This window comes from Onychomys torridus, chromosome 8, assembly GCF_903995425.1.
Source record: "Onychomys torridus chromosome 8, mOncTor1.1, whole genome shotgun sequence".
Lineage (NCBI taxonomy): Eukaryota > Metazoa > Chordata > Mammalia > Rodentia > Cricetidae > Onychomys > Onychomys torridus.
In genome coordinates this window covers 88,322,990-88,348,862 of record NC_050450.1, presented here as the reverse complement: position 1 = coordinate 88,348,862, position 25,873 = coordinate 88,322,990, and the positions used below count along the sequence as shown (strand labels likewise).

The 25,873-nt window shown below is 51.8% G+C and overlaps 2 protein-coding genes across 3 annotated transcripts; one reads left to right on the top strand and one right to left on the bottom strand.

The window, feature by feature from the left end:
• The first annotated feature begins 1,564 nt into the window (after positions 1-1,564).
• On the top strand, positions 1,565-10,464 carry Hap1 (huntingtin associated protein 1). Its single transcript, XM_036196120.1, is given in 13 exon segments — positions 1,565-1,888; positions 1,890-2,235; positions 3,186-3,262; positions 3,583-3,699; positions 3,811-3,983; positions 4,220-4,319; positions 4,397-4,463; positions 5,749-5,879; positions 6,261-6,323; positions 6,571-6,696; positions 6,812-6,903; positions 8,159-8,532; positions 8,907-10,464. Coding segments are annotated over 13 exon segments (1,869 nt in total). The 5' UTR covers positions 1,565-1,843; the 3' UTR covers positions 9,065-10,464.
• Positions 10,465-18,735: 8,271 nt separating this feature from the next.
• On the bottom strand, positions 18,736-25,255 carry Gast (gastrin). Of its 2 annotated transcripts, XM_036198179.1 has the most exons (4): positions 25,115-25,255; positions 23,761-23,831; positions 19,038-19,253; positions 18,736-18,925 (listed from the first exon to the last, which is right to left on the bottom strand). In XM_036198179.1, the coding sequence occupies exons 1-4, from the start codon at positions 25,237-25,239 to the stop codon at positions 18,822-18,824; spliced, it is 516 nt and encodes a 171-aa protein (XP_036054072.1). In that variant the 5' UTR covers positions 25,240-25,255; the 3' UTR covers positions 18,736-18,821. The 2 variants fall into 2 exon arrangements, with proteins under 2 accessions (XP_036054072.1, XP_036054073.1); XM_036198180.1 differs by lacking the exon at positions 23,761-23,831 and having other exon boundaries at positions 25,115-25,155.
• Between the last annotated feature and the right edge of the window lie 618 nt (positions 25,256-25,873).

The following is a 25,873-nucleotide window of genomic DNA, read 5'->3' as shown; positions in this document are numbered from 1 at the left end:
GAGATGTATTTAAAATGCAAATTCTAACTGGGTATGCTTGAAATCCCAGCTTAAGAAAGGCTGAGGCAGAGGAATTACAGCCAGCTGGGGCAACATAGTGAATTTTAAACTAACCTGGACTACATAGTGAGACGCTCTCTCAAAACCAAGAGAAAATAGGGGGGCTGGAGAGGTGGCTCAGTGGTTAAGAGTACAGAGGACCTGGATTCTTTTCCCAGCTCACAGCCATCTGTGATTCCAGTTCTAGGGGATCGATGCCCTCCCTCTTCTGGCCTCTGTGGACAACAGGCACACATGTGATGCACAGACATACAGGCAGACAAAACACCCCTCCAAACACACCCCCCCCCACCCCCCCACATGCACAAAACAAGACAATATATAGGGACCCGGTAAATGGCTCCATGGGGAAATTGTTTGCTGGGTAAACATAAGGGCCCGTCTTTGGATCCCTAGCACCCACCGAAGGCCTGGTATGGTGGCACCTATCTACAACCCTAGGTTGAGGGTGGGGTGGAGTTAAGTAGATGCCAGACAGTCTAGTCAAAGTACTGAAAGCACTGAGGAGAGTCAGTGAGAGACCTTGTCTCAAAAAATGAAGTGGAAAGTGATAGGCAAAACTGATGTTGGTATGTAAAATGAATAGAAAATATAATAAAATAAAACAAAAACAAAAAAACCCAATGTTGACCACTGACTTCGGCCCACAGACATGGACACATTCATACACCACAAACAAACATTTAAAATAATCCGGGCGTGGTGGCGCACACCTTTAGTCCCAGTGCTCGGGAGGCAGAGCCATTTTTAAGAAGGAACTGGAGGGACTGTGGAGGAGAATGGGATTTGAATCAAGGAGCCACCCATTTTCTTCAGCCTGTCTCCCAGTCTAAAAGCTTAGAAATGGCTCCTGCCCTCCGCAGCTCCCACCCCTACCCTGGTTTATTCAGGATGTAGAGCAACCTTCCAAAGTCTCTAGTTTTCTGGGGAGCACACCATCCGTGGACTGGAGAGCACAGGTCTTGAGGACCGACATCGGTCCTTTCAGACCTCAGGATAACGGATGCTTTGGGGAGGGGTGTGTGTGTGTGTGTGTGTGTGTGTGTGTGTGTGCGTGTGTGTCTGGAAGAGCGGTCACAGCGAAACATTTAAGCGGGATCTCCTCAGAAGATGCACATTCTAGAATGTCTGAAGAACAAGGACGGTAGGCCTTGCGAATTAGGGTTGGAAATACAGAACGAGTAAACGCACTAAGATGGAAGACGTCCAGGGGCAAGTGCGGGAGTGTGTGCGCGAGGACCTGTGGGTGACACGCAACACGTTGAAAGCCATACTGGAGTTTGCATTTCTCGCTTAATTCACCTGGGAAGACACAGGCGTACTGTTCCGACTCGCAGGTCACCCGGATCTGTATTCAATGTTGGGGACGACGACGACGACAGAGAAAGCAGCTGGAAGCCTGGGGCCGGGGGGGGGGGGGGGGGCGGCGGGAGGGGGGAAGGCTGCTTCTAGACAGAAGCTCGGGGTCCCTCGGCCCAAGTCCAGGGAAGCGGCGGCTTTGGACAGAACCATTCTCAGAGGATGGAAGGGGGACAGAAGCTCTGCACCGTGAACCCGATCCCGCAGAACCAACTAGGCACTCACTCATCTCTTTCTTTCCTCTTTTTAATTTTTTAATTTCCTGTTCCATCACCACTTGCCGCTCTCTCTCACGATCCTGAGTCCTCGGCACCAGTAACTGATCTTCGTCCACCCCCAGCGCCACGCGTGGTACAGCCCAGTGGAGCCCGCTCCGGGCGCAGGTTATAAAGGCTCGGCTGCGGCAGCCCACTGCGGAGTCAAGATGCGTCCGAAGGAACAGGTGCAGAGCAGTGCGGGGGACGGGACAGGGGTCGGGGGACCCAGCAGCAGGGACCCCCGCGACCCAGCCTGCCGCCAATCCGGCCCCGGAGCCCTCGGCGGAGCCCAAACCTGCTCCGGCGCAGGGAACCGGGTCCGGACAGCGAGCTCCAGGATCCCGCACCAAGACGGGAAGCTTTTGTCGGTCCATGATTATCGGCAATTCGGACGCGCCATGGACCCGCTACGTATTCCAGGGGCCTTATGGTCCCCGGGCCACTGACCTGGGCAAAGGAAAGGCCGAGGGGATCTGGAAGACGCCAGCTGCGTACATCGGCCGGAGGCCCGGCGTGTCCGGCCCTGCGCGCGCGGCGTTTATTCGAGAGCTGCAGGAAGGTAAACTGAGTCTATGGGATCCCTCACTGGCTGCTACTAGGGCATCTCCGGGGAGGAGGGGACCCACCGACTCAGGCGCCCCGCCCCCCTGTGGCGCTCAGTCCCACCTTTCCACCATCCCCTTGAGACCACTGTCCGTGGTGCCTGTTAAGGCTCCCTTTCCCCATCTCTTCCTCCTTCTCGGGTTCCACGGATTTTGTGGGTGCGTCAGGTCCAGGGCTTGCGCGCTCCCCGCCCCCTCTTCGCGCCTGTTGCTGCGGCAGATCTGCGCACTCTCAGTGCCCCCTCCCCGTCTACCGCAGTGCCAGCAGAGGGGCGGGGGCTGCTGGAGGGAGCTGCTGGTCACGCTCTGAGCCTGCGCTAGCCTGTGAACCAGCCTGCGTGGGTGGATGGAGGGGGGGAGCTCTTGACCACTACTTGGCTGCAGGGGGCTGGGTCGAGCTTTCTCGGAGCAGGGCTGAGGCGGGAGGAGTGGGTGGGGCCCTGGGCTTCTGTCCCTCCTCTTCTGGGCGGGGGCAGTTTTAAGCTCAGGTGCCCCCTTCTGAAGAAGTCTCCTTGGCCCTCTTGTCACACGCAACAGGTGTAAGATGGGTGACTGCATCTGTTTTTATTGACCGAGGAAGCTCTAGTGAGCTGGCTTCGCAGCCGATTGGGTCAGGCATGATGAGTCGGTTTCCCGCTGTATTTCCCTTGACTTCCTATGTCTAGGAACCAAGGACCCAGGGGTCCTGGGAGTCCAGTTCCTGAACCTGGAGGATGGCTTTGCTCTTAACAGCACCTAGGCCCCTCCTGAGGAAGCAGGAATGCTGAGATCCGAGCTATGGAGAGGGTGCTAGGGCCCGATGGATCTCAGTCTCCTGGCTCCTTGACCTTTGATGTGAGGGACACAGTGGGCTACGTGGGCAGCCGTTGCTCCTTTCCCTGACGCACCCAGGCCTTTCCTTCTGCAGCGCTGTGTCCTAACCCACCTCCCTCCAAGAAGATCACCGAAGATGATGTGAAAGTGATGCTCTATTTGTTGGAAGAGGTGGGTACTGCCGTCCTCATCCAGGCCAGCCCTAGATTGACTCTGCCCTGCAGGACTTAGGGATTTTGTCTGTGTTTCTGCTTGCCTGGGGGCCAGCTTGCGGGCCCCTCTCCTGGAAGGCAAGTAGCTTTCAGAGGGCCAGTCTGGGCTGATTTCCCCATGATGGGAAACTGAGTCAGACCCCAGAGTTGGTTAATAGTCTCTAGACAGTTGGGTGTTGGGGACGCTTTCTTCTCGTGTCTAGTCCTTGCTTCTTCCTCCTGTTTGGGAGGTCCCAGACACTGGGAAAGTATGAATAGTAGGTGGCTCTTCTTTTGCAGAAAGAACGGGACCTGACCACAGCTGCTCGCATCGGCCAGTCCCTGGTGAAACAGAATAGTGCTTTGATGGAGGAGAATAACAAACTGGAAACGATGCTGGGCTCAGCCAGGGAGGAGGTATGGGGTACTCAAGGGAGAAGGGGAGGGGTCGGCGTGTTCCCTCCCCCAAACTAGCCCCATTCTGTGCTTCCTTACTCACCTTTTAGTGGCTTCTCTCTCTTCCCCTAGATCTTACATCTCCGGAAGCAGGTAAACCTTCGAGACGACCTCCTTCAGCTCTACTCGGACTCCGAGGATGAGGATGAGGAGGAAGAGGAGGAAGAAGAGGGGGAAGAAGAGGAACGTGAAGGACAGCGGGATCATGACAGGCAGCATGATCATCCTTACGGTGCCCCCAAGCCGTACGTGTTCTGCCTTTGTGCCTGCACCATCCCTTTTCTGAGCCTCAGTTGCTCATTTGTAAACAGGGACATGGGCAGCGAGCCTGTCAGGAGAGCTGTTGGGACTTGCCACCCTTAGCCAGTATGGGGAAGCCTTGGGGACTGGGATCCACTGTTCACCCCTGACACACACACACACACACACACACACACACACACACACACACACACACTGACTCTCATCGACCTGTTGCCAGGCCCCCTAAGGCGGAGTCCCAGCACCACTGCCCACAGCTGGAAGCCCTGCAGCAGAAGCTGAAGCAGCTGGAGGAAGAGAATGAACACCTGCGGGAGGAGGTGAGGACAGGGAGGAGGGCGTGCCCTTTGGCAGGGGATGGTGACAGCCTTGCCCCTTCCTCTTTCCCTTCCTCCAGGCCTCTCACCTTGACAACCTGGAAGATGAGGAGCAGATGCTTATTCTGGAGTGTGTGGAGCAGTTTTGTACGTGACACTGTAATTCGGGGAAGGGCACTGTCCCGAGGGATGGTGGGAAGAATTCAGGGGTTTGGAGGCTGGAGGTCTGAGCTGAGGTCCTGGCTCCGGGACTTGGCAGTTGTGTAAGCACAGACAAATTCCTCGGCTTCTCTGAACGTTCATCTTTAGGACGAGGATTGATAACCATGGCCTGATGATCATCTCGGGCTTTATGAGGATCAGGTGAAAGCACCATGCTGAGCATGGAGGTGCACACCTGGAGTCCCAGCACTCACCAGAGACAGGAGGATCGGGTGTTGGAGACCACCTGTATGAGACTTTGGAGAGACAGGATGGAGAGAGAGCAAGCGAGCTAGCTAGCTAGCTGAAAAAGTGCTTGTGCCAAGTGTAGAGCTCTGCAGAAACCACAGAGGTCCCTAAAGTCTGTTATTTGGGACAGTACAAGCTGGGAAGGTGGATGGGGACAGTGCGGAGGGAGCCAGGAGCCGCCAGAGTCTGGGCAGTTAGGACTGGGGGAGTTCACAGTTACATATCGGGGTCTGGGCTGTGCCTAGCGCCAACCTGGGCTTTGTCTGCCCCTGAGGACCTCAAGTCTGCTTGCCGAGATGCAGACTCAGAAGGGCAGCATTTAGCTTCTGCTGTCCCCGCACGTCACCCCTGGCCTTCCTTCCCCCTGATTTCCACAGCTCTCAAGTCTCAATGTCTCTAGCCTGTGACACCTCATAATGCATAATGGGATCTCTCTTCCCATTCAGGGCCTTTTTCCTGCAGCCCAGATGAGTTTTCTGAAACCAAATCCGGTTCCAGCTTCCCATTGACCAGAGGATAATCCCGACCCCTTCCCCCACCTTTGTCCTCGGCGGCTCCCAGCTGCCCTCACCCGCCTCACTGCCTACACTCTCCATCTTCCTCTTTGTGTGGTGGGGCCTACTTAGCCAGTGGCTCCTTCCAGAACCCTTCCCAGGCTTTGCAGCGCTGTTTGATGCTCCACCTGTGATGCCCTTTTCTCTGCTGCTATCCCCCTTGTCACTGACTCCATCATAGCCCATACTATCCCAAATTGTGAGTTCCTTTCCCAGCTGCCTGAGGTCTCCACTGTCCTGGAGCTCGGTGTGGGCTCGGCTCAGGTCTTACCAACCACACACCCCCAGTCCCTGCTCTGTGTTAATAAGCCGTTTCTGAAGAAGAAGAAGACCTGAGCAAAGAATGCCAAAGCCCCATGGGACCCCTGAGGGGTGGGACAGAGGCCCAGAGCCAGGGCTGACCTGCGCTTGTCCCGCCTGTCCCTTAGCTGAAGCCAGCCAGCAGATGGCAGAGCTCTCGGAGGTGCTGGTGCTCCGGCTGGAGGGCTATGAGCGCCAGCAGAAGGAGATCACCCAGCTGCAGGCCGAGATCACCAAGCTACAACAGCGTTGTCAGTCGGTAAAGCTGCACTGTGGAAGCCCGTTTCCACCCCATTTCCCTTATCAGGGCTCCATGGGACCCCAGCCCCCTCCCCCGGCTCTGCCAGGCCCAAAGGCCTTCCCTGTGTAGGCCTCAGAGTTAGCAGAGATAACTAGAGAGCATTCATCCTGCCCAGTCATGTCCCTAACCGGGCCCTCACAGGATCCCACACTCTCTCGGGTATCAAACTGAATGACCCCCACGTTATGACTTCTGTTCCATGTGATGTCCTCCTAAAAGGGCTGTCAAAGACTCCCTGATGTGGGAAGACTGTTGGGGCAGGGGGGAACAGGAGTGGGAGGCCTTGAGGGTGTGTGTGTGTGTGTGTCTGTGTGTCTCACACATCCTTGTTCCTTCCAGTATGGAGCCCAGACGGAGAAACTGCAGCAACAGCTGGCTTCTGAGAAGGGAGTCCACTCAGAGGTGAGGCTCCGTGTATCCCTGACCCAGATCTGGGATGCAGGCCCCTGGGGTCTGCTTGGCTCTCCACAGAAGATAAGTAACTTACAGGCAGATCTGGCCCCCACCCTGACTGGCTTATGGCCCAGGGGTAGCAGCTCATTTGAGGCCGGAATGGGTCTCACTGTTTGGATCTAAGGGGGCAGGACTTGTCTCTGCCAAAGGCGGGTGCAGGCGGAGTGCCTGACGGGGTACTCCTGGATCCTAGCAGAGCCTGCGAGGGGGCTCCCACGTGCAGGATTATGGGAGCAGGCTTCGTGAGCGCCAGGAGGATGGGAAGGGCCAGCGCCAGCGCTCCTCGGGTTCTGTCACCCACTACGGATACAGTGTGCCTCTGGTGAGGATGCCCCTTTGACCTCCGTGTACCCTGTGTTCAACTCTGTTGGCCGGTTTCTGCCCTCAGACTTTTTTTTTCTGTGAGTGTGGGGGTGTATGTCTCCCCTCTGTTGTAGGATGCACTTCCGAGTTTCCCAGAGACACTGGCTGAGGAGCTCCGGACATCTCTACGGAAGATCATCACTGACCCTGCGTATTTCATGGAGAGGTGTGTGACCAGGCTCCTCAGGCCTGGTTCAGCTATGCTCAGTTTGGTTTACTCAGGGGCAACTCCCTTCTGAGTGGGGCATGGTTGACCCTCACCTTCTGACCTCCATGCTCTCCCCACCACTGCTCCTGCCTCCCTGTCCGGCCCTCCTCACACAGCCTAACCCCTTACCCTGCGGACTCTGTGTTGGATTGGTCATTTCTACCCGAGACTTCTTTTGTTTTAGTCTTTTTGAGACTAGGTTTCTCTGTATAGCTCTGACTGTTCTGGAACTCACTCTGTAGCCCAGGCTGGCCTCGAACTCCGAGATCCACCTGCCTCTGCCTCCCCAGTACTGAGAGGAAAGGCATGTGCCCCCATGCCTGGCTTCTGTGACTTTCCACTATGTTTGTGCCCCAGGGACTGGGCAGTGTGAGTTTCCTCTGTACACTGAAGGTCCTGTTCTCTGTGGAGGACTTAGGGGGTGTCTGTGTGGGAGACATCAAACCTGGGGTGATCTTGGCTAAGGGCTCCCTATCATTTGTCTTCAATTCAGCAGCCAGACAACAGCTGGTTGCTGGTTCTGTGACTGGAAAACCCTGGGAAGGCGTATTCTTGGGGGCTGCTCGTCTGAAAGTTGTTTTGGGGAATGGGCTGTCCCCTTTCCGTTCAGATCACAGCACCTAGGTGGCTGTTTGATTTAAGGCTGCTCTATGTAGAAACCACGGCTTTTATTTTCCTTCACCTGACCACGGGCTGAGAGGTGAATGGCTCAGCCGATGGGAACACCTGGGACTCAGTCCCAGTTTGGCTCCTTTGTGTCCTTGGGCAAGTCACCTGACCCCTGTGAGCCTGCCTGCAATGGATTCGTTTCCGTGACAACTGGCTCTGGGATGAAATAGCCCAGTTGCTCTTTTCTAGACAGGAGGGTGGGGAGTGGACAAGAAAATGGAACCTGTTTGGTGCTGATGACCCTCCTTCCTGCTAAGGGGCATGGGTTGGGTATTGGACACCTTGAAGATGATTCTCTTTCCCCTCACTCCTGGCTGGGATGGAACTGGGGAGGACCACGAGGGTCAGCAGGCTAGGGCAGGGCAAGAGAACTCACAGAGAGCTAAGGGGTAAGGGTGGGGTTGGGATGTCCTCCTCATTTCCCTGGTGGGAGAGTCCTGGGGAGCAGAGTAAGTGCCGGGAAGCCCAGCGTGGGTGACGTGGGTGACGTGGGTGACGTGGGTGACGGGTGTGGAAAGACCGCACTGTCTCCCTCCCTGCCTAGATGCGACATCCGTTGCAAGGAGGAGAGAGAGCAGGAGAAGGGGGTGATGCCACCGCCCCCACCGCCGCAAGATCTCAAGCCGCCTGAAGACTTCGAGGTTCCAGAGGAGCTGGTGCCTGAGGAGGAGCTGGGGGCCATCGAGGAGGTGGGGACGGCAGAGGAGGCAGAGCAGGCATCTGAGGAGACCGAGGCCTGGGAGGAGGTGGAACCAGAGCTGGATGAGGCCACGAGAATGAATGTGGTGGCCTCTGCCCTGGAGGCCAGTGGCCTGGGCCCTTCACACCTGGACATGAAGTACGTCCTCCAGCAGCTGGCCAGCTGGCAGGATGCCCATGCTAAGCGACAGCAGAAGAAGCAGAAGGGGGCCCCGAAAGGTGAGTGCTCCCGTAGAGGGCACCCTCCTGCCGGTGGGACAAGCTTCCGCCCATCAACCTTGTGAGAGGTGAGGGTAGGTGAGCCCCCCCCCCAAATGCTCACTTACCTCAACTTGTCCCACTCAGCGTGCTGATTTGCATGGACTTGGCATACTATCCACACAGCCCCCTCCAGCCCCCTCGGCTACAGCTGTTACCTCAGTGCTCACTTATGTGGAATTTGCTTACAAGTCCAATTGTCCATCCACCTTCCGGGGGGCGGGGCGCTGAACTAGGGACCAGGGCTGGGACTCTATGCCCCCTTTGTACCTCAATTCCTATCTCTGCCCACCCTTCTTCCCCTCTCCTTCATCCCTGATTCCTCTACCCCCAAGACTCCCCACCGGCCCTGCAGCAAACAAACCTGGGGGGCGGGATCATGGAGCAGCAGCAGCCCAGGGTGCAGACCCAGGACTCTCAGAGGCTGGAGAAGGAGAGGGCCACTCACTCTCCCAGTCCCAGGGAGGAAGAGGGGCCTTCTGGGGCCACCTAGGCCTGGGACGAAGGCCTCTGCCAGCAAGGGCCACAGTCGGACCAGTCCCCCGGGTGAGTGAGGGACTCCTGTAGGGTGGTAGGGTGGGTCAGGGTCTCCTTTGTCTATCTAGAAACCCTGGATTTACATGCTCTGAGGGCCGGCTTTTTAGGCTCTGCCTATGAGGAGCTGTCCGTGAGTTCAGATGATTTGGCCCCTGGGTCTTTTCCTTGTAATAGTTCCTTTGTCTACACACCCCTGTGGATAGGTATATGTGATTGTGCACCATTTATTAGAAAAAGACCCAGAAGTTCGGAGAGCTGAGCTGACTTGTCCGAGGTCCCACAGCTAGGAGCAGAGCCAAGCCTGTGTTTGTCTCTGAGTAGGGAGACCATGGTGTGGTCTCACTGCCGTGCAAAACTCCTGCGCTCCACCTGAAGTTTGTCACTTGTTGGCAGCCTCCTTTCATGTCTGGCCTGCTCTCTCTCTCTCTCTCTCTCTCTGGCACCAGTGGGTAGAATATCACTGGCTGCAGCACAGTAAGACTGTGCAGGTTATAAATGGAGTCAGCACTTCTGTGGCTGACAGCGGGAGACCTGAATACTGTATGTGGTGTTTTTGTTTGTTTGTTTGTTTTGTCGTCTCCTGACACACCCGACCGGGTCTGAGGTGGGTAGTCAGGCTCCTGGTTCACATCCCCTCTTCTCTTCCAGGCGTTGCTGTTCCCCAGCAGCCTGCAGAGGCCCCACAGATAGCTTGAGACCCCTCCTACTACTGCCTGGCTAATTCACACCCTTTCTTCCCTTCCTCTGAAATGACCTCACGTCTGTCAGCAGGCCTTTCTCTGTCCTGACAGGCCTGGGCCCAAGCCTCCACCCTCTTCTAGGACAGGCAGAAAGAACCCTAGTCCTTCATTCTGAAACTGGTGCCAAAGCTGTGGCTACTGGGGCCCCAGGGGCGGAAGCAACCTGTGGGCAGATTGGCTGGGTACCAGACCCAGCTCTGAGATGGGTGTGAGTGGGCAGGGCAGGGGGCCCAGGTCCTTAGGGTAGGCGGTTATTGGGAGGACCCCCCCTCTACCCCTGGAACTGCTCACATAAAGGGACCTCCTCAGTCCTGGTTGGCTTTTGAACCTGGCTCTTTCTGCTGTCCCTCATCCTTCTTCTGTTTCTATTACTGTGTGTACCGTGAAGTGTATCTGAGTGGGGGTGATGGAGGGGTCCCTCCGCCCAGTGGTGTTGTCTCAGTTTCCTGTGGCCTGTGAGTTCCCCTGGAGTTCTGCCCTTCCCCACTTCTTTGCTCAGACATAGCTGTGGCCTCGGCGCCTGCCCTGCTCCTGCGGTGCCTCATAGTCTTGTAGCTTGTCAGCCTTTGTATTGATGTATGTGCCAATGTGGAAATAAAGAACTTGTGAGCTACCAGACCTGTCTCAGTCACATTTCTTAGGAATCATGGTGTGTGTGTGTGTTGGGGGGGGAGTTGAGGGGAGGACAGAGCTGTGGAGAGAAGATGGATCGGTACTGAATGACATGCCAGGGACTCTTACTAAGTGTAAGTCACATGACCCACTGCTGTGAAGTGGCAGGTGATGTCATATACATTTGACAGATGGTGAAACTGAGGCCCAGACAATTCTGGTGATCCAGGAGTCTAACAGCTGGCTAGAGTGATGAGTTTGAACCCAGGTCTTTGAAGTTGACCAGGCTCCCTTTCCTGATCCTGGCTGCCCCGAGGTCTCTGTCCCTGTGTTAAATGGATAAAGTGGGAGGAGAGTTGCTGTCTGGCTTAGGTCAAGCCTCCTAGACATTGAACGGGAATAAATAGCTCATCTTGGAGATACCCCAGGAAACAGTCTTAGGGAAAGGGGAAGTAATAGGAATCTAATGTGGAGACAAGGAGGCTTAGTGGTCTACCAGCTAGGGACTGAACTCTCAATTTATGAGCCATTTGGGGGTGATTCTTCATATCCAAACAATAATAATCCACTCATTATTTCAAAAAGGTTCCTGTCTACCAAAGGTTCCTGTTGGTAGGTTCAATCTCTCTAAGAATCCCCCAAATCTTTAACAGTTAAAATACTCCTCAAAAGTACAAGTTCATGCTAGGTGTGGAGGCACACACCTTTAATCCCAGCACTCAGGAGGCAGAGGCAGGCAGATCTCTGAATTTGAGGCCAGCCTGGTCTACAGAATGAGTTCTAGGACAGCCAGGGCTACACAGAGAAATCCTTTCTCAAAATACAAAATCCAAATTCAAAGTGACCTGTAAACCGGGCGGTGGTGGCCCACGCCTTTAATCCCTGCACTCAGGAGGCAGAGCCAGGCAGATCTCTGTGAGTTTGGGGCCAGCCTGGTCTATAGAGCGAGATCCAGGACAGACATCAAAGCTGCACAGAGAAACCCTGTCTTGAAAAACAAAACAAACCTCTCAGGGACAGTAGTATACACCTGTAATTTCAGCACTTGGAGGCAGAAACAGATGGATCAGGAGTTCAAAACCAATTTGGGCTCCATAGCAAGACTATCTCTAACAAAAACACCCTCCCCCCAAAAAAGACAAGTAGAGGCCGGAGAGACGGGGACCTGAGCGCCCAGCACCATGGAGAGTGGAGAAAAGGAGGCTCACTGGGTTTTTTGGCTACCAGCCTAGTTCAAGGTTCATTGAGAGGCCTTGTCTCCTAGGCTTAAAGCAGAGATTATAAGGCAGGACACCCAATATCCTCCTCTGGCCCCTGAGCACAGGTACAGGTGCATACACCTGCACGTGCACATACACACACACCACATACACACATACGCACACAAAGAATAAAATAAGACAACCAGACCTCATTCTTACTGTGGCATGTATATGCACACATACACACACACACACACACACACACACACACACACACACACACACACATACACATATATACATATATACATACATAAATAAATACATGTAATTACTTGCTGGGTATGGTGGCGAATGTCTTTAATCCCACAATGGATTAAAGGGACAGGTGGATCTCTGTGAGGTGGAGGTCAGCCCGTTCTAGCCAGCCAGAGCTATACGGCGAGAGCTTGTCTCAAAAACCAAATGAAAACAAAAGGCAACCAGAAGATACATGGTATAAGCTGTGGTCATCACTCCAACGAACCCTAAATGGTAGCTGTCATGTCCTTCCTCTGCTGCTCCACATTCTCCTCCCAGGGAGCTCTTTGGCTGGTCCACGTTACCTTCCTGGTGGGGTGACCTAGATCTGCACTCCTGAGCGAGCTGAAGCTGGGTCGTGCTGCCTGCATCAGGCCGGTTTGTTTGAATTTCCTACTTACAGTTATGAGACTAAAAACACCAAGAGCAGCCCTCTCCCCCAGGTCAGGCCGATGAATCCCCGACATGATCCTTCTTGTCCCTGACGAGAGGCTTTCCCTCATGGAATGCAGGTACAGTAACCTCTGAGGGTCATTCACTTTCTTCTTTGGCTCGCAGATAGGAAGACCCAGACATGGCCAAGAAGCAGTTGTAACTTTATCTTTTGTGGTGCTGGAGATTGGGCCCGGGGCCTTGCACATGCTCAGGCAGTGCTCTACCATGGAGCTACATCCCTAGCCCTGTAATTTTATATTTTACTTTTTTTGAGACTGAGTCTCTTGTAGGCTCAAACTCCATATATAGTCAAGTTTGATCGTCAACTTCTGATCCTCCTGCCCCTGGCTTCCCAGTCTGGGATTATAAGTGTATACCATTCTGCTGTTTATAGACTGGTGGGGACTGAAGCCAGGCTTTGTGCATGTGTGATGAGCACTCTACCAACTGAGCTACATTGCCCTGCTCCAGCTAACTTTTCCTAAGGAGATGTGACAGAAATGTAGGAGATGAGTCTAGGCACATGAAAGATGCCAGCCACACATGGAGCATGTCCTATACTCAGAATGGGATAGAGGTAAAAGCCACATGGTAGAATGTAGATCAATAAAAATATGGGTTAATTAAGTTTGAAAATAAGCCTAAGCTAAAGGCCAAACTTTCATAATTAATAATTAATAAGTCTCATTGTTATTTGTGGCCCAAAGAAAAATCTTAGTACATAAAATTGTAATTATTTTGAGGAGGAGAGTATTACTATGGAGTCCAGGCTGACCTTGTACTTCCAACCCCTCTCAATCTCTCAAGTGCTGTCATTACAGACGTGTGCCAACAGCAACCATAAAATTCTTCCCAGAGACTCTCCCTCCCTCCCTTGACTTTGCCTCTTAAGGTAGGCTTGCCTTGCTAAGCCTAAACTATTTCTGATCTGGCCCTATAAGAAAGAGCTTGCCAGCCTGGGGTCCTCCCTGTTTGTCTCCTCTTGGGACTGTGCAGACAGTCTGACGTCCCTGGATACCACAGGTGCTTTGACACTGATTCCAAACATGACTTGTTTGAGCATGGACTGCGGTCTGTTCTGGCTGGGTGAGAACTCTTTCCGATCCTTCTCGACAGGATGGAAAATGCGTTTTCATTAGGTCAGCGTGTATCAGAGGTTGTGCTCATCTGTTCTAGTGACATCAGCTTATCTGTATTCATGATTGTTGTTGCTGATGTTTGCAGTAGTTCCCAGAATGGCAATGGTCCGTCTTATCCATCCAGGACCCAGGCCTGGACAGTATAATGGGGCACATCACTCCTATCTCCCTTAAGTCTTTAAGGACGAGACTCTGCTGTTTCACCTGGCACGTGGTACTATGAGGGCAGCTTCAGGGGCTTGATGATTCCTATTCCACACTGCAGGGAATTATGATGGATGTTCTGCCAGCTGTCATGTTTGTCTGTCCAAATTACATGTTCCTAGACTAAGAAACGACACGGTATGTCTAAGAACTCGCTGCACCTATGGCCAGACACTCATGTGGGGCTCTACCGGCCTCTCTGTGCCACCTCTCTACCATGGATGGAAACACCATGGCCTTCTGGCTCTCTGGGGGTAAGTGTTGGCTCAGGCTCTGTGTTCAATAGCTTAGCTTGGGAACTCTGGGTGGGGCTCTTTCCCCTGATTAGTGGCTATTCTGGGAACCCAAGTGGATTTGGAAGCCAGGCAAAGGATCACGATTTTCCAGCTCAGCAGCTGGCATCAGCCTTCGGCTCCTCTGCTCTTCATCTCTTTGACGTATACAATCACCATGGTAGAGGCTGCTACGGTCAAGCCTGCAGCTGGAACCCCCTGCTTGCCCCTTTGGTTTAGCCTTGCTGTGATAGTAAAGTCTACCTGGTCAGTGATGGTGATGGTACTGCTGCTGCTTCGTCTCTGTTTCGTCCCTCTGCCCTCCCCTATGGTACTAACGAGTCCAGGTCTGCAGCAGCAGCTCCTGCGTCAACCATGGCCTAGATCTTTACAGAGATTTTTAGATGGATTTTATATGTATGAGTGTCTGAGCTGTACATATGTAAGTGTACCACGTGCATGCCTGGTGCCCCCAGATGTCAGAAGAGAGTGTCAGATCCCCTGGAGCTGGAAGTACAGTCACGAGCCAAGATGTGAGTACTAGGAATCAAACCCAGGTTCTCTGGAAGAACGGTCCGCTCTTAACTGCTGATCTTTCTCAGCACCTATTTTATGTTTTGAGAAGGCCTTACTGTATAGCCTAGGCTGGCCTTGAATTCAGGGCAATTCTCCTGCTTCAGGTTCTAGAGTGTGAGATTACAAGTATGAGCCTCCATGCCCAGTAACTCCTCCCCAATTTAGGTACAGATCTAATCCCCAGTATCTCAGAAGGTGGCTTTTGGAATAGGATCAATGCAGATGTCATTAGTTAAGATGAAATCATTAGGGTGTGCTATAATCTATGTGACTGGTATCCTTGGTAAACATTAACACACACACATACACACACACACACACATACACACACACACACACACACACACACACACACACACACACACACGGGGGCGGGGGGGGGCATTGCACAAACACTATATATGGATAGAGACAAGAGACCTACAATCTGAACAATGCCAAAGACTGCCAACAAGCCATCAGACATTAGGAGAAAGACAAACAGATTCTCCCTCACCACTCCAAGAAGGAACCAACTCTGCCAACATGTGGGTCTCAGGCCGACACGTCTCCAGAACTTGGGGACAGTACATGGCTTTTGGGCATCCTGTGTGGTACTTCGTTAGCGATATCTCTGGGACAATCTCAGTGGTACTTCACTTCCCTCTCTATGGAATTCCTATGTCCTCTGGGAAAGGAGTGCCCTTGTACCCTCCAGAGTACTCCATCCTCTGGGGATTCCTTCATCTTACACAATAAATCTGCTCTATCATGCCCACCTCTCAGCTTTTTGACCCTTTCTCAAAACTCTGCCGAAACAATTTTGACATCTTCAATGCAGTTCTTATAGACCATTGTTTTGTCCAAGCTTCAAGGCAGTTGTCTCAGGAAGACATGAATACCGGCTCCAGATGTCCTTGCTAGAGTGAAACTCAAGTCACATGAAGATGCTGTCCAGGTGCCAAGCCCTCCGCTCTACTCGCTTAGGTCCACTGTAGTGGTCCACAGCTTCAAAAGCCTACTCCTTTATGGGTTCTCCTAGCTCCTCCTGGTGCATCTCTCTAGATTACTCTGGTCCCGCCAAATTTTGAAGTCAGTAGGCCTTTCTCTCCTGCCCAGGACAATGTTTCCCCACATGCTCAAGCTTGGTCTTAGTTTCTGGTTTAGAGGCCCTGAAGGAGGCAGGTTCAGACCTTGTGAAGATGTGCCGTCTTCTGAAAGGTCTGCCTCTAGGAGGCTCTACTGACTGGTTTTGTGTGTCAACTTGACACAAGCTAGAGTCATCAGAGGGGAAGGAGCCTCAATTGAGGAAATGCCTCCGTGAGATCCAGCTGTAAGACATTTTCTCAATTAGTGATCAATGGGGAGGGTCCAGCACATAGTGTGTGCTACCATTCCTGGGCTGGTGGTCCTGGGTTCTATAAGAAATCAGGGTGAGCAAGCCAGGGAAAGCAAGCCAGTAAGCAGCACCCCTCCAGGGCCTCTGCATCAGCTCCTGCCTCCAGGTTCCTTCCCTGTTTGAGTTCTTGTCCTGACTTCCTTTGGTGATGAACAGCAATGCTGAAGTGAGGGCTAAATAAACCCTTTCCTGTCCAACTTGCTTTTGGCCATGGTGTTTCGTAGCAGCAATAGGAACCCTGACTGAGATAGAGGCCTTGGAAAGGTCAGTGCAGGGGACACTGTTCACCTTGAGCAAGGTAGAGATTCTTCCAGCGCAGGGGATCTAGAGAAGGCTGGACGTTAAAGGCTACCCTCTCCATGTCCCACTCCCTTTCCCCTGGGACTTCAGTAGAGGAGACTTTGCTTGGGTCCTGGCTTCAGCCCATTTGGTTGCTTTGAAGCCAGGATTTCAGGCATTTTATTTGGGTGGTGGTCCCCAGGAACACTAGTAGGAGTGAGAGGATTTGAGATTTGGAAGGGGAGGAAGCCAACAGAGAATGTCACTGAGCAAACTATGTCACTGTGGAAACTGAAGAGCTCTGCTGGAGAAAGTCTGGGAGACGGTGGGACATGCCTCAGAGTCCCGCCATTCAAAATGTGGGAAGCACTGATAATTATCTTACAACTTGTCTCTGTCATTGGTGGAGAGATGCAGCTGGAGTACTAAGCTCCCCAGAGTTCCAGTTTGGCCAAAGCAATGGTCTATAGCCAGGATCCTCTGAAAGAGCAGTAAGCACTTTGTTTGTTTGTTTGTTTGGTGGAGCTGAGGATCGAATCCAGGGCCTTGCGCTTGCTAGGCAAGCACTCTACCACTGAGCTAGATCCCCAACCCCGAAGTAAGCACTCTTAACCACTGAGCTGAGAGAAGGTGCCAGAGGCAATTAGAAATACCCAAACATGAGCCTCCCTGTAGTTAGAGTTTTCCTGCCTGGCCCACAGTCAGGACAAATCTCTCTCACCCACCAGATACTGAGACCCAACCAAGTAAACACATAGAAACTTATATTGCTTACAAACTGTATGGCCATGGCAGGCTTCTTGCTATCTAGTTCTTATATCTTAAATTAACCCATTTCTGTTTGTCTATAAGTTGCCAGTACCTTACATCTTGTTTCTCATGTCGGCAGCTTGCAATACCTCCCTGGCATATGGACTCTTTTAAACTGCAGGCAGATAAGAGGATGAAGCTCCAAATAAGGCTTCCTGCCTTTCCGATAGCTGCCCAGAAGCAGAACTTCAGCATCCAGGGGATGGAGAGATAGCTCAGTGGTTAGGAACATTGGCTGCTCTTCCAGAGGAACCCCGGTTCAATTCCCAGCACCCACTTGGCAGCTCACAACTGTCTGTAACTCCAGTTCTAGGGGATCCAATGCTTCTTCTGACTTGCAAGGGTTCCTGAATGTACAAACATACATGCAGGCACATGTGTACACAAAAATAAAAGAATATTTAAAAAAATAAAAAAGGATTGCCTTAAAAACAAAACAAAACAAACTTCTGCATTCTGCCAAGGATGAAAGTCTGTCACTGGAGACAAGTCCAAACCCTCTTCAAGCTGAGAATGCCATCAAACGGTGTGCTTGACAGATTTTATTAATCTGCTTTATTGCCCCTATTTTATTTCCTACACGTGGCCCACATAGTTCACCACCCTCAGAGGCCCGTGGCCACACTCATCTCTCCACAGATGAATTGTTCTTTGATGAAGATGCTGACAGCCTGTACTCTGAGACATCGCTGTGAGGTACACATCTGAGCCCCTCCCGAGCTCAACATACAGCCTAGTTTGGTGGACTTGTTTGCTTTTCTCTTGAGGTCTTTTATTCCAGAGCTCTAGCTGTGAACCTCTGATGGGTAGAGGCAAGAATCCTTCTCTTTAGTCGTTGGGTTGATGGCTAGCAATCTGTTGACAGGCAAAAGAACAAGAAAAGACTAAGGATAAGATACAAAAACTATGCCAGTCATTCACCTGCGAGTCTGGCAGGGACCTATCAGGAAGAGGGACATGTGGCCCCAAGCCTGGCTTCCCACTTGCTGAGAAGGCAGACGTGGGCAAGAAACCAACTGCATATGTGAAATGTGTATGAAGGACAAGGAGCAGAAAGGGCAGATCTCCGGGGGACACCTCGAGGAGGAAGGGGAGCCTGCCATGTTTGGTCTGAGAGGAGAACATTCCAGGAGCTGGGAACAATGAGGACCAAGGAGCCGGAAAGAGCATGATGTGTCTGTGTGAGGAAAGGAAAAGAAAAGAGGCGGAAGACTGGATTCTCCAGGGCAGGAAGAAGGCAGCTGAGCCAGCACAGGGCTTTAGAACGGAGTCCCAGGCTCACTGTAAATGGAATGGGTGGCCTTGGGAGGTTTAAACTAAGAGTGACACATTTTGATTCATCTTATATTTTGTTTTGAAGATATTTTGGTTTTTTAACGATCTGTTTCTATGTGTAGGTGCATGAGAGTGCCAGTGTCCATGGAGGTGAGAAGAAGGTTCGATTCCCTGGAACTGGGGTTACAGGCCACCTGATATGGATGCTGAGAACCAAATCAGGATCCTCTGAAAGAGCAGGAAGCACTTTTAACCTCTGACCATCTCTGCAGCCCCACGCAGGTAGAGTCCTGATCGCTGCTACTCTCTGGTCTCTACCACTCAGAAGCAGGAGGGAGAAGTGGAGTGCAGGTCTGCCCCCTGCCTCAACCCCTCTCTAGTCAAGCACACCACATGACTCAGTGATACACTGGAAGCTAGTTTATTGTTTTATGTTTTGCAAGGACTGAGCTGGGCGTGGCTGGAGATGGTTGGGCTCTGGATGATTGTCGCTAGTTCCGAGGGTCCTCTTCCTCGGCACTGCGGCGGCCAAAGTCCATCCATCCATATGCCTCTTCTTCCTCCTCCATCCGTGGCCTCTGCTTCTTGGACAGGTCTGAGGAGGTGACAGGAAATGAGAATGGAGAGGGAGAGGCCTAGTCTCCAGGAAATTGTGGGGCCAGGATGGGGGAGCCATGGCCAAATCTGACTGGGTCAGCGGCTCCTACCTGTTATGAAGTATTGAGGACCCTGTGGCCCCAGCTGCCTTCGATGGTGAGAGGCTGGGCCCAGCTGGTCCAGCTGGTGTGGTTCCAGGCCCCTGTTGGTCCCTGGTCCAGAGGATGCATCCTGTAGCTGGGAGTGGGGCTTCCAAGAAGCTTCAGTGAAGGCAGCCAGAGCCAGCACTAAGATCAGCATGCACACGCACAGTCGAGGCATCTTGTCTGAAAAGGGGAGAGAGGCGGGCCTCAAGAGGGGGCTATCCCTTACCTGGCAGTGGTGGCGCACACGCCTTTAACCCCAGCTCTCCAGAGGTAGAGGCAGGCGGGTCTCTGTGAGTTCGAGGCCAGTCTGGTCTACAGAGTGAGTTCCAGGACAGCCAGGGCTGCACAGAGAAACCCTGTCTTGAGAAACAAACAGAAAAAGTAGGGGCTATCCCATACAGACCCAGAGGAAAAGGGCTAGACCAGACAGGCTCTAAGTTGTCTGGCTACAGGTGAGCAACACTGTGCAGAAAGGCAAGCCAGTCCTCAGTTTCTCTTCTTCCATACCTGCCAGCAACCCAGGGCCCCAGATCTTTCCTTTACTCTTTTTTTTTTTTTTGGTTTTTCAAGACAGGGTTTCTCTGTAGCTTTGGAGGCTGTCCTGGAACTCGCTTTGTAGACCAGGCTGGCCTCGAACTCACAGAGATCCACCTGGCTCTGCCTCCCGAATGCTAGGATTACAGGCATGCGCCACCACCGCCTGGCATGCCTTTCTTCTTTATCCACTCAGTGACAGCCAGTGCTTGGGGAAAATAAAAACCTAGTATGGGGGTTGGGGAGGTGGCTCAGTGGGTGAGGGCATTTGCTCTGTGAGCATAAGAACCTAAGTTCAGGCCCCCAGGACCACGTATAAAGCTGGATGTTCCTGTAATCCCAGTATTGAAGAAGAGGGCAGAGAAAGGATTTCTGGGTGTTGCTGGCTACCAGGCAAGGGATTCACTGAGTGTGGTGGAGCACGCCTTTAATCCCAGCACCTATCAGGCAGAGCAGGTGGATCTCTGTGAGTTCAAGGCCAGCCTGGTCTACAGAATGAGTTCCAGGAAAGCCAGGGCTACATATAGAGAAACCCTGTCTAGAAAAAGAAAGAGAGAGAGAGAGAGAGAGAGAGAGAGAGAGAGAGAGAGAGAGAGAGAGAAAGAAAGAAAGAATAGACAAAATAAAATATTCAACCTTCAGATTTACAGAGACAGAGAGACCCTGTCTCAATGGAATAAGGTGTAGAGCAATAGACCTCCTCTGACCTCCACATGGGCACTGGCATTGCTACTCAAATGTACACACACACACACACACACACACACACACACACACACACACACTTTCAAAAACAAGAGAGAAAACCCACAATGACCATAGAGCAGTGTTTCCCAGACCACTCTGCCAGATGAGGCTGGGTCCAATGGCTCCTGGATGATTTAGTCTTGGAACTGAGAGTGAAATTTTAAATAGAGACCACAAAGGTGCACAAATACTCAAGGAAGTTACAGACCACACACTGCCACTTGGAGACCACCAGCCTGTCCATTGGGGGATGGGCCACACTGTTGCTAGGCAACCTTGGAGGAGAGGCTCTGCTGTGTTTAGCTGATGAACAACCTACAACTGTACTTACGCAGCTGAGAAAAACATTTAAACCCAACATTGGCTGCTAAGCAGGAGGGTGGACGAGTTTGGGGAAACCACAGCATGAACCTAAAGTGGGGTGCCCAAACAAGCATCAAGTTCCAAACCTCACCTGTTCTTTTGACTTGATACACACACACACACACACACACACACATATGTATATATATACACACACACACACATATATATATCTCTTTCCTCTGTAGGATAAATGTATATTAAAAGATATTAGCACTGGGCGGCAGTTGGCACACGCCTTTAATCCCAGAACTTGGGAGGCAGAGGCAGACAGGTCTCTGAGTTCGAGGCCAGCCTGGTTTATAAAACATGCTCCAGGACAGCCAGGATTATTACACAGAGAAACCCTGTCTGGAAAAACCAAAAAGAAAAAAAAGAAAAAAAAATCAGTGCTGTCAAGAGCCATTCTGTCCAATATGAGCCACACGGGTTGATGGATATGGTAGTCATTAGTGCCTTACGGCTCTTTAAATATAAATGAATTATTATAAAAATGTTCTGCCTTCAAACCAGCACAATGTAGATGCAAAGCCTTCCCATTACCATGGAATGTTCTTTTAGGTAGTGCTGGCCTAGGAAATGAAAGATGGGTTCCAGTCTTAGCCCTGCCTATTAAATTCTATGACTTTGGGCTAGCGATACCTAGCCTCTAGGCCTCAATTTTCTCATCTTAGCAGTGGGGTCGGGGGGGGGGGGGGGAAAGCCCTTACTGGCTCATTTCTCCAGCTGGCAGGAGTCCCAGGGTCAGGGCTGCGTCCTGAGTGAGGCTGAATGGCAGGTGGGAATCGAGGACATCAAAGTGGCCTTAGGGAGGAGACTCAGGTCCACCCTAGGCAAAGGAAACAGCCTCACCTCTGGAGACCCCAAGGTGAGAGCCCAGGTTGGAGCCATGGCCTGGAGCCTCTGTGGGAAGAGGGCCTGTCAGCTCTCATCCCTGCTGTACCTTCCCAGTTTCTCACCTGCAGAGCTGGTGGATAGATGGCTGTTGTGGCGGCTGGGTCTGCTCTGCTCAGCATGCTGCTCCAGGCCTGCCTTATAAAGCCCTCCTTCCAGGTGAGGCCAGACCCCCCACAGCAAGAGAAATGGGCGTGGGGTGTAGGTATAACCTGCCACCCTGCCCCACCCTGTCACGGAGCTGTCAATCAGTTTTTCATTCAGGATGTGGGGGGAAAGGAAGGGCTGAAACGGGGAGGGGGCAGACAGGAGACAGACTCTCTGGGTTCCAGAATGGCTCATTCTATTGTATCCCTTGGGTCACAGGCTTCCAAGTCTTCCATTGGACTTCATCCCATGGGGCGGGGAGGGGAGGAGAGGGTAGAAGAAGAGAATGCACCGAATGACCTAAGATTCGCAAGTCCCCATGTGTTGATGCTTGATGGACAGGTAGTTTGTGAATAGAGAGTGACTTATTGATCGATGTCCCCTCCACGGGGCTTTTGAAAACAGGATGTGTTGTAGTTATCAGGAGCAATGGGGCATGGACTGATGGGTTTGCTCTTTCTGCTGAGAGCGTCATGTTGGTTGCCTTGGAACCCCTTTATGCTTCCTTTACTGTGGAGAACCCTCAGCATCTCCTGTCTCCCTGTGCTTTCTATGTTGGGCTGGATCTGTCCACCCCTCCTGTACCCTCTCTCTGGGTCTGCTGCCTAACCAGGCCCTTTGACAGCTCCCTACCAGAACCAGTTCCTTGAGCGTCTTGCATTTCAAGACTCCTCCATTTTGCTTTCAGGGGTAGATGGTAATTTGTATAAAGAATTAATAACTTTGCAACATGAAAAACACATCTTAAAATAGTGAACAAAGGTATTTTTCAAAGATGTACCAGAAAAGAAAATGATACATTTCTTGGTTTATTTGATAAATTCCTGCCTGAATGGGGTTTTCAAGGTTATAACAAGCTCTAGGCTGTTTTTGATGTTTTTTTCATAGCTGAGATTAGATAATTGCTTTTGTTCGTCAGTCATTGGGCCCCTCTTCTTGTCTTGGGGAGCTTTGATGTCCCTTGGGTCTTGTATAAGGGCAGTGGTACCCACGCTCACAGCCGGCCTTGCTGAGAATTAACAGGTGATGAAGGATGCTGGCTGCACCGTGTCCATGGCAACCAGCACCCAAATGTTCTAGTGAATAACCACTCTAATCCAGAGCAGGGCGCGGTGACTCAGCAGACGGAATAAGTAAAAAATAATAAATGACAAAACCCAGCACAGGCATTGACAGCAATTAACTGAATCACAAGAATCTCAGAGATGGGAGGGATAGGAGGGGGTTGGGAGAAAAGACAGGGTGAGAGCAGCTCTTCTTGCATCCTAGGGGATGGAGATGCTGGTGTTGCTATGGTAACTGGAAATTACAAGCCTTCGGAAGAGCCAGGTTGATTTCTGCCTGTGGATCAGGTTATGCCCCTGGCTGTTCTTCCCCCAGCTAGAGGGATGGCAATTATTATAAGCAGCGGCTTGTCTCCTATTCAGCAGTGGTGACTGTCACTGTAGGCACTGCAAAGTGTGCATAATACGGGTCCTCTTCAAAGATGAGAGGCATAGCCCTCTCCCGCAGGAGTTCGTCCTACATGTCCTGCTCACAAAGGCTGGTGGTTTGATAAAAAAGGGAAGATTTCTAGCCCTCCCCTTTTCTAGGTGTTGAGATGTTTTCCCCTCCCAACAGTGAGGGAGATGACTTGAGGGCGGGTCTTGGGATGGTGAGGACATAAAGCACTTTGCACATCACCCGTGGAAATGTAATACAATTTGCACATTTCCCCCTTTGCCTACTCTGAACTTCAGTTAGCCTTCTCTGTGAAATGGGATTCGTTCACACCTGCCTTACAGGGCAGGGGTGGAGGGGAACGTGAGAAGGCCCATTCACACACTTAGCACACTTGGGAGTGCCCTCCTCCAGGTCCTAGTGGGGGGTAATCCCCATCGAAGCATCACTTTGTGACTCCAAGATTGTCTGTCCTTCAAGAGCAAGCCCCATTTAATTGTCACTGGAGGAGGTAGCAGGAATGAAGTCTCTGGAAGCTGAGCCTCCAAAGGCTATTACTTACCACTGTGCAGGAGGCCAAGGGTGAAAACCAACACTGACCTGCTGGGTGACCTCAGAGTCCACTTTCTGGGCCTGTAAAGTTGCAAACCAGACCCTGAGACTTAGGTCCTCCATGTGACCCCTGTCCCTGTCATCACAATATGACCATGGCTGTGCCAGGCAGGTAAGCCCTCTGCAGGAATGAATGTAGTTACTCTCCGCCACGATCCTAGGACCTAAGTGTTATTGTGACTATTCCCCAATGAAGAAACTGAGGCCCATGTAGAGGAACACTCTCCAGCCTGAATCCATGCACATAAAGAACTCACATAGACCCGCTTGCCTCTGCCTCTGGAGAGCTGGGGTTAAAGGCGTCCGCCACCAGGTAAGGGATAGCCCCCTCTTGAGGCCCACCTCTCTCCCCTTTTCAGACAAGATGCCTCGTCTGTGCGTGTGCATGCTGATCTTAGTGCTGGCTCTGGCTGCCTTCACTGAAGCTTCTTGGAAGCCGCAGCTACAGGATGCATCCTCTGGACCAGGGACCAATGGGAGCCTGGAACCACACCAGCTGGACCATCCTGGGACTAAAGGCAAGCACCACAACACCCAGCTTTAAATGACATATTATTTATTTATTTGTTTGTTTGTTTATTTCGGGTGGGTGTATGTGGCTATGGCTTGTGAATGGAGGTAAGAGGACAGCTTGTGAGAGGCAGTTCTCTCCTTCCACCATGTGAATCATGGGGCTTAAACCCAGGTAGTCAGGCTTGGCAGCAAACATCTTAACCTTCTTGCTGGCCAACAGGAAATGTTCTTGACTTTTCAAATATTTTAAATCTGGCTGGAAATGTAGATCAGTAGTAGACTGCTTATGCAGCTGGCATAAAACCCCAGGTTTTATCCCTAGCACCACAAAAACAGAAAAAAACCCTACCCAGACTCCAAATATTCCAAATTTAATCTCATTATGGAGCACTAGTTTAGAGCGCGGGTCCAGGTAACAAGACCCTCTCTTGGATAAGAGGTAAATATGTCTAGTACTTTCCTTGTCTGGATGAGTTGAGAGCCCAGTGGTACAGAAAGAGGCACCATTTTCAGGGAACTCCATTAGGGTGAATGTTCCCTGGAGACGGGGCTCCAGTCTCAATCCCCCGCAGCGCCTGGCTCGCTCCTGCCCACCCACACAACCTGAACCATTATTGATGAGCTAAAACCGCTGTCAGACAGGCTTATGCCTCAGCTTCCTAATTGGTTCTTAATAGCGGAAAGGGAAAGGTTGGTGATGACTCAGCCTTGCCCGGCAGCTGGGGCTCTGAGGATGTGATGGGACTAAGAGCGACACCTGTGAGGTGTTCCTGTCAATATGGGCATCTTACCCTCTGACTGGGGGTGGCAGGGTCACAGGGGTGGCAGCCCGGACGTTGTTCTCAGGCAGAGATGCTCCCTTTGTGCCCACCGTCAGAGGCCCAGCTGCATCCAGAGAGGGCATGGATGCCTCCATTCCTTCGTGAGCCTCTCCTGGGCTCCCCCTCCTCTCTCACCCAACAGCCACCTGTGCGTCTGAGGTTCCGCTTCTCCGGCAAGGCTTCACATCTTTATTGTTTGGGGATTTTGCAGCCCCTGGGGGTGAGGCCGGGCATGCAGACAGGGGTCTACATGCAGAATGAGCATTTGGGTGAGTGAAGAGACTAGGCAAAGGACACTTTGGAATTCCAGGCTCAGGTTCCCGAGCTGGCCTTAAGGCAAGGCACTTGAACATTTTGGGTCTTAGTTTTTCTACCTGTGAAGCAAGGTGGTATATGCACGGTTGTCCTTGGCATCCTTGGCTACCCAAATCTGAGGATGCTGAATTGCCTTATATAAAGTGGTACAGTAAAAGGCGAAAGATTTATACAATCTGAAGAGAAACCAGAGTATGGCTCAGAGGTTAAGAGCACCGACTGCCCTTCCAGAGGTCCTGAGTTCAATTCCCAGCACCCACATGGTGGCCCATACCATCTGTAATGAGATCTGGTGCCCTCTTCTGTATACATAATAAATAAATAAATCTTTAAAAAAATAAAAATAAAATAAAATAAAGTGGTACAGTATTTGCCTTTAACCGGAACACATCCTAGCATATGCCTTATTTTTCT

Coding starts and splice junctions, on each gene's coding strand:
- Gast (XM_036198179.1), bottom strand. CDS start 25,239: ATGGAGGCATCCATGCCCTCTCTGGATGCAGCTGGGCCTCTGACGGTG. Junction 19,254..23,760: donor CCTTGGCCTCCTGCACAGTG/GTAAGTAATAGC, acceptor TCCCCTTTTCAG/ACAAGATGCCTCGACTGTGC. Junction 18,926..19,037: donor TCCTCAATACTTCATAACAG/GTAGGAGCCGCT, acceptor TCACCTCCTCAG/ACCTGTCCAAGAAGCAGAGG.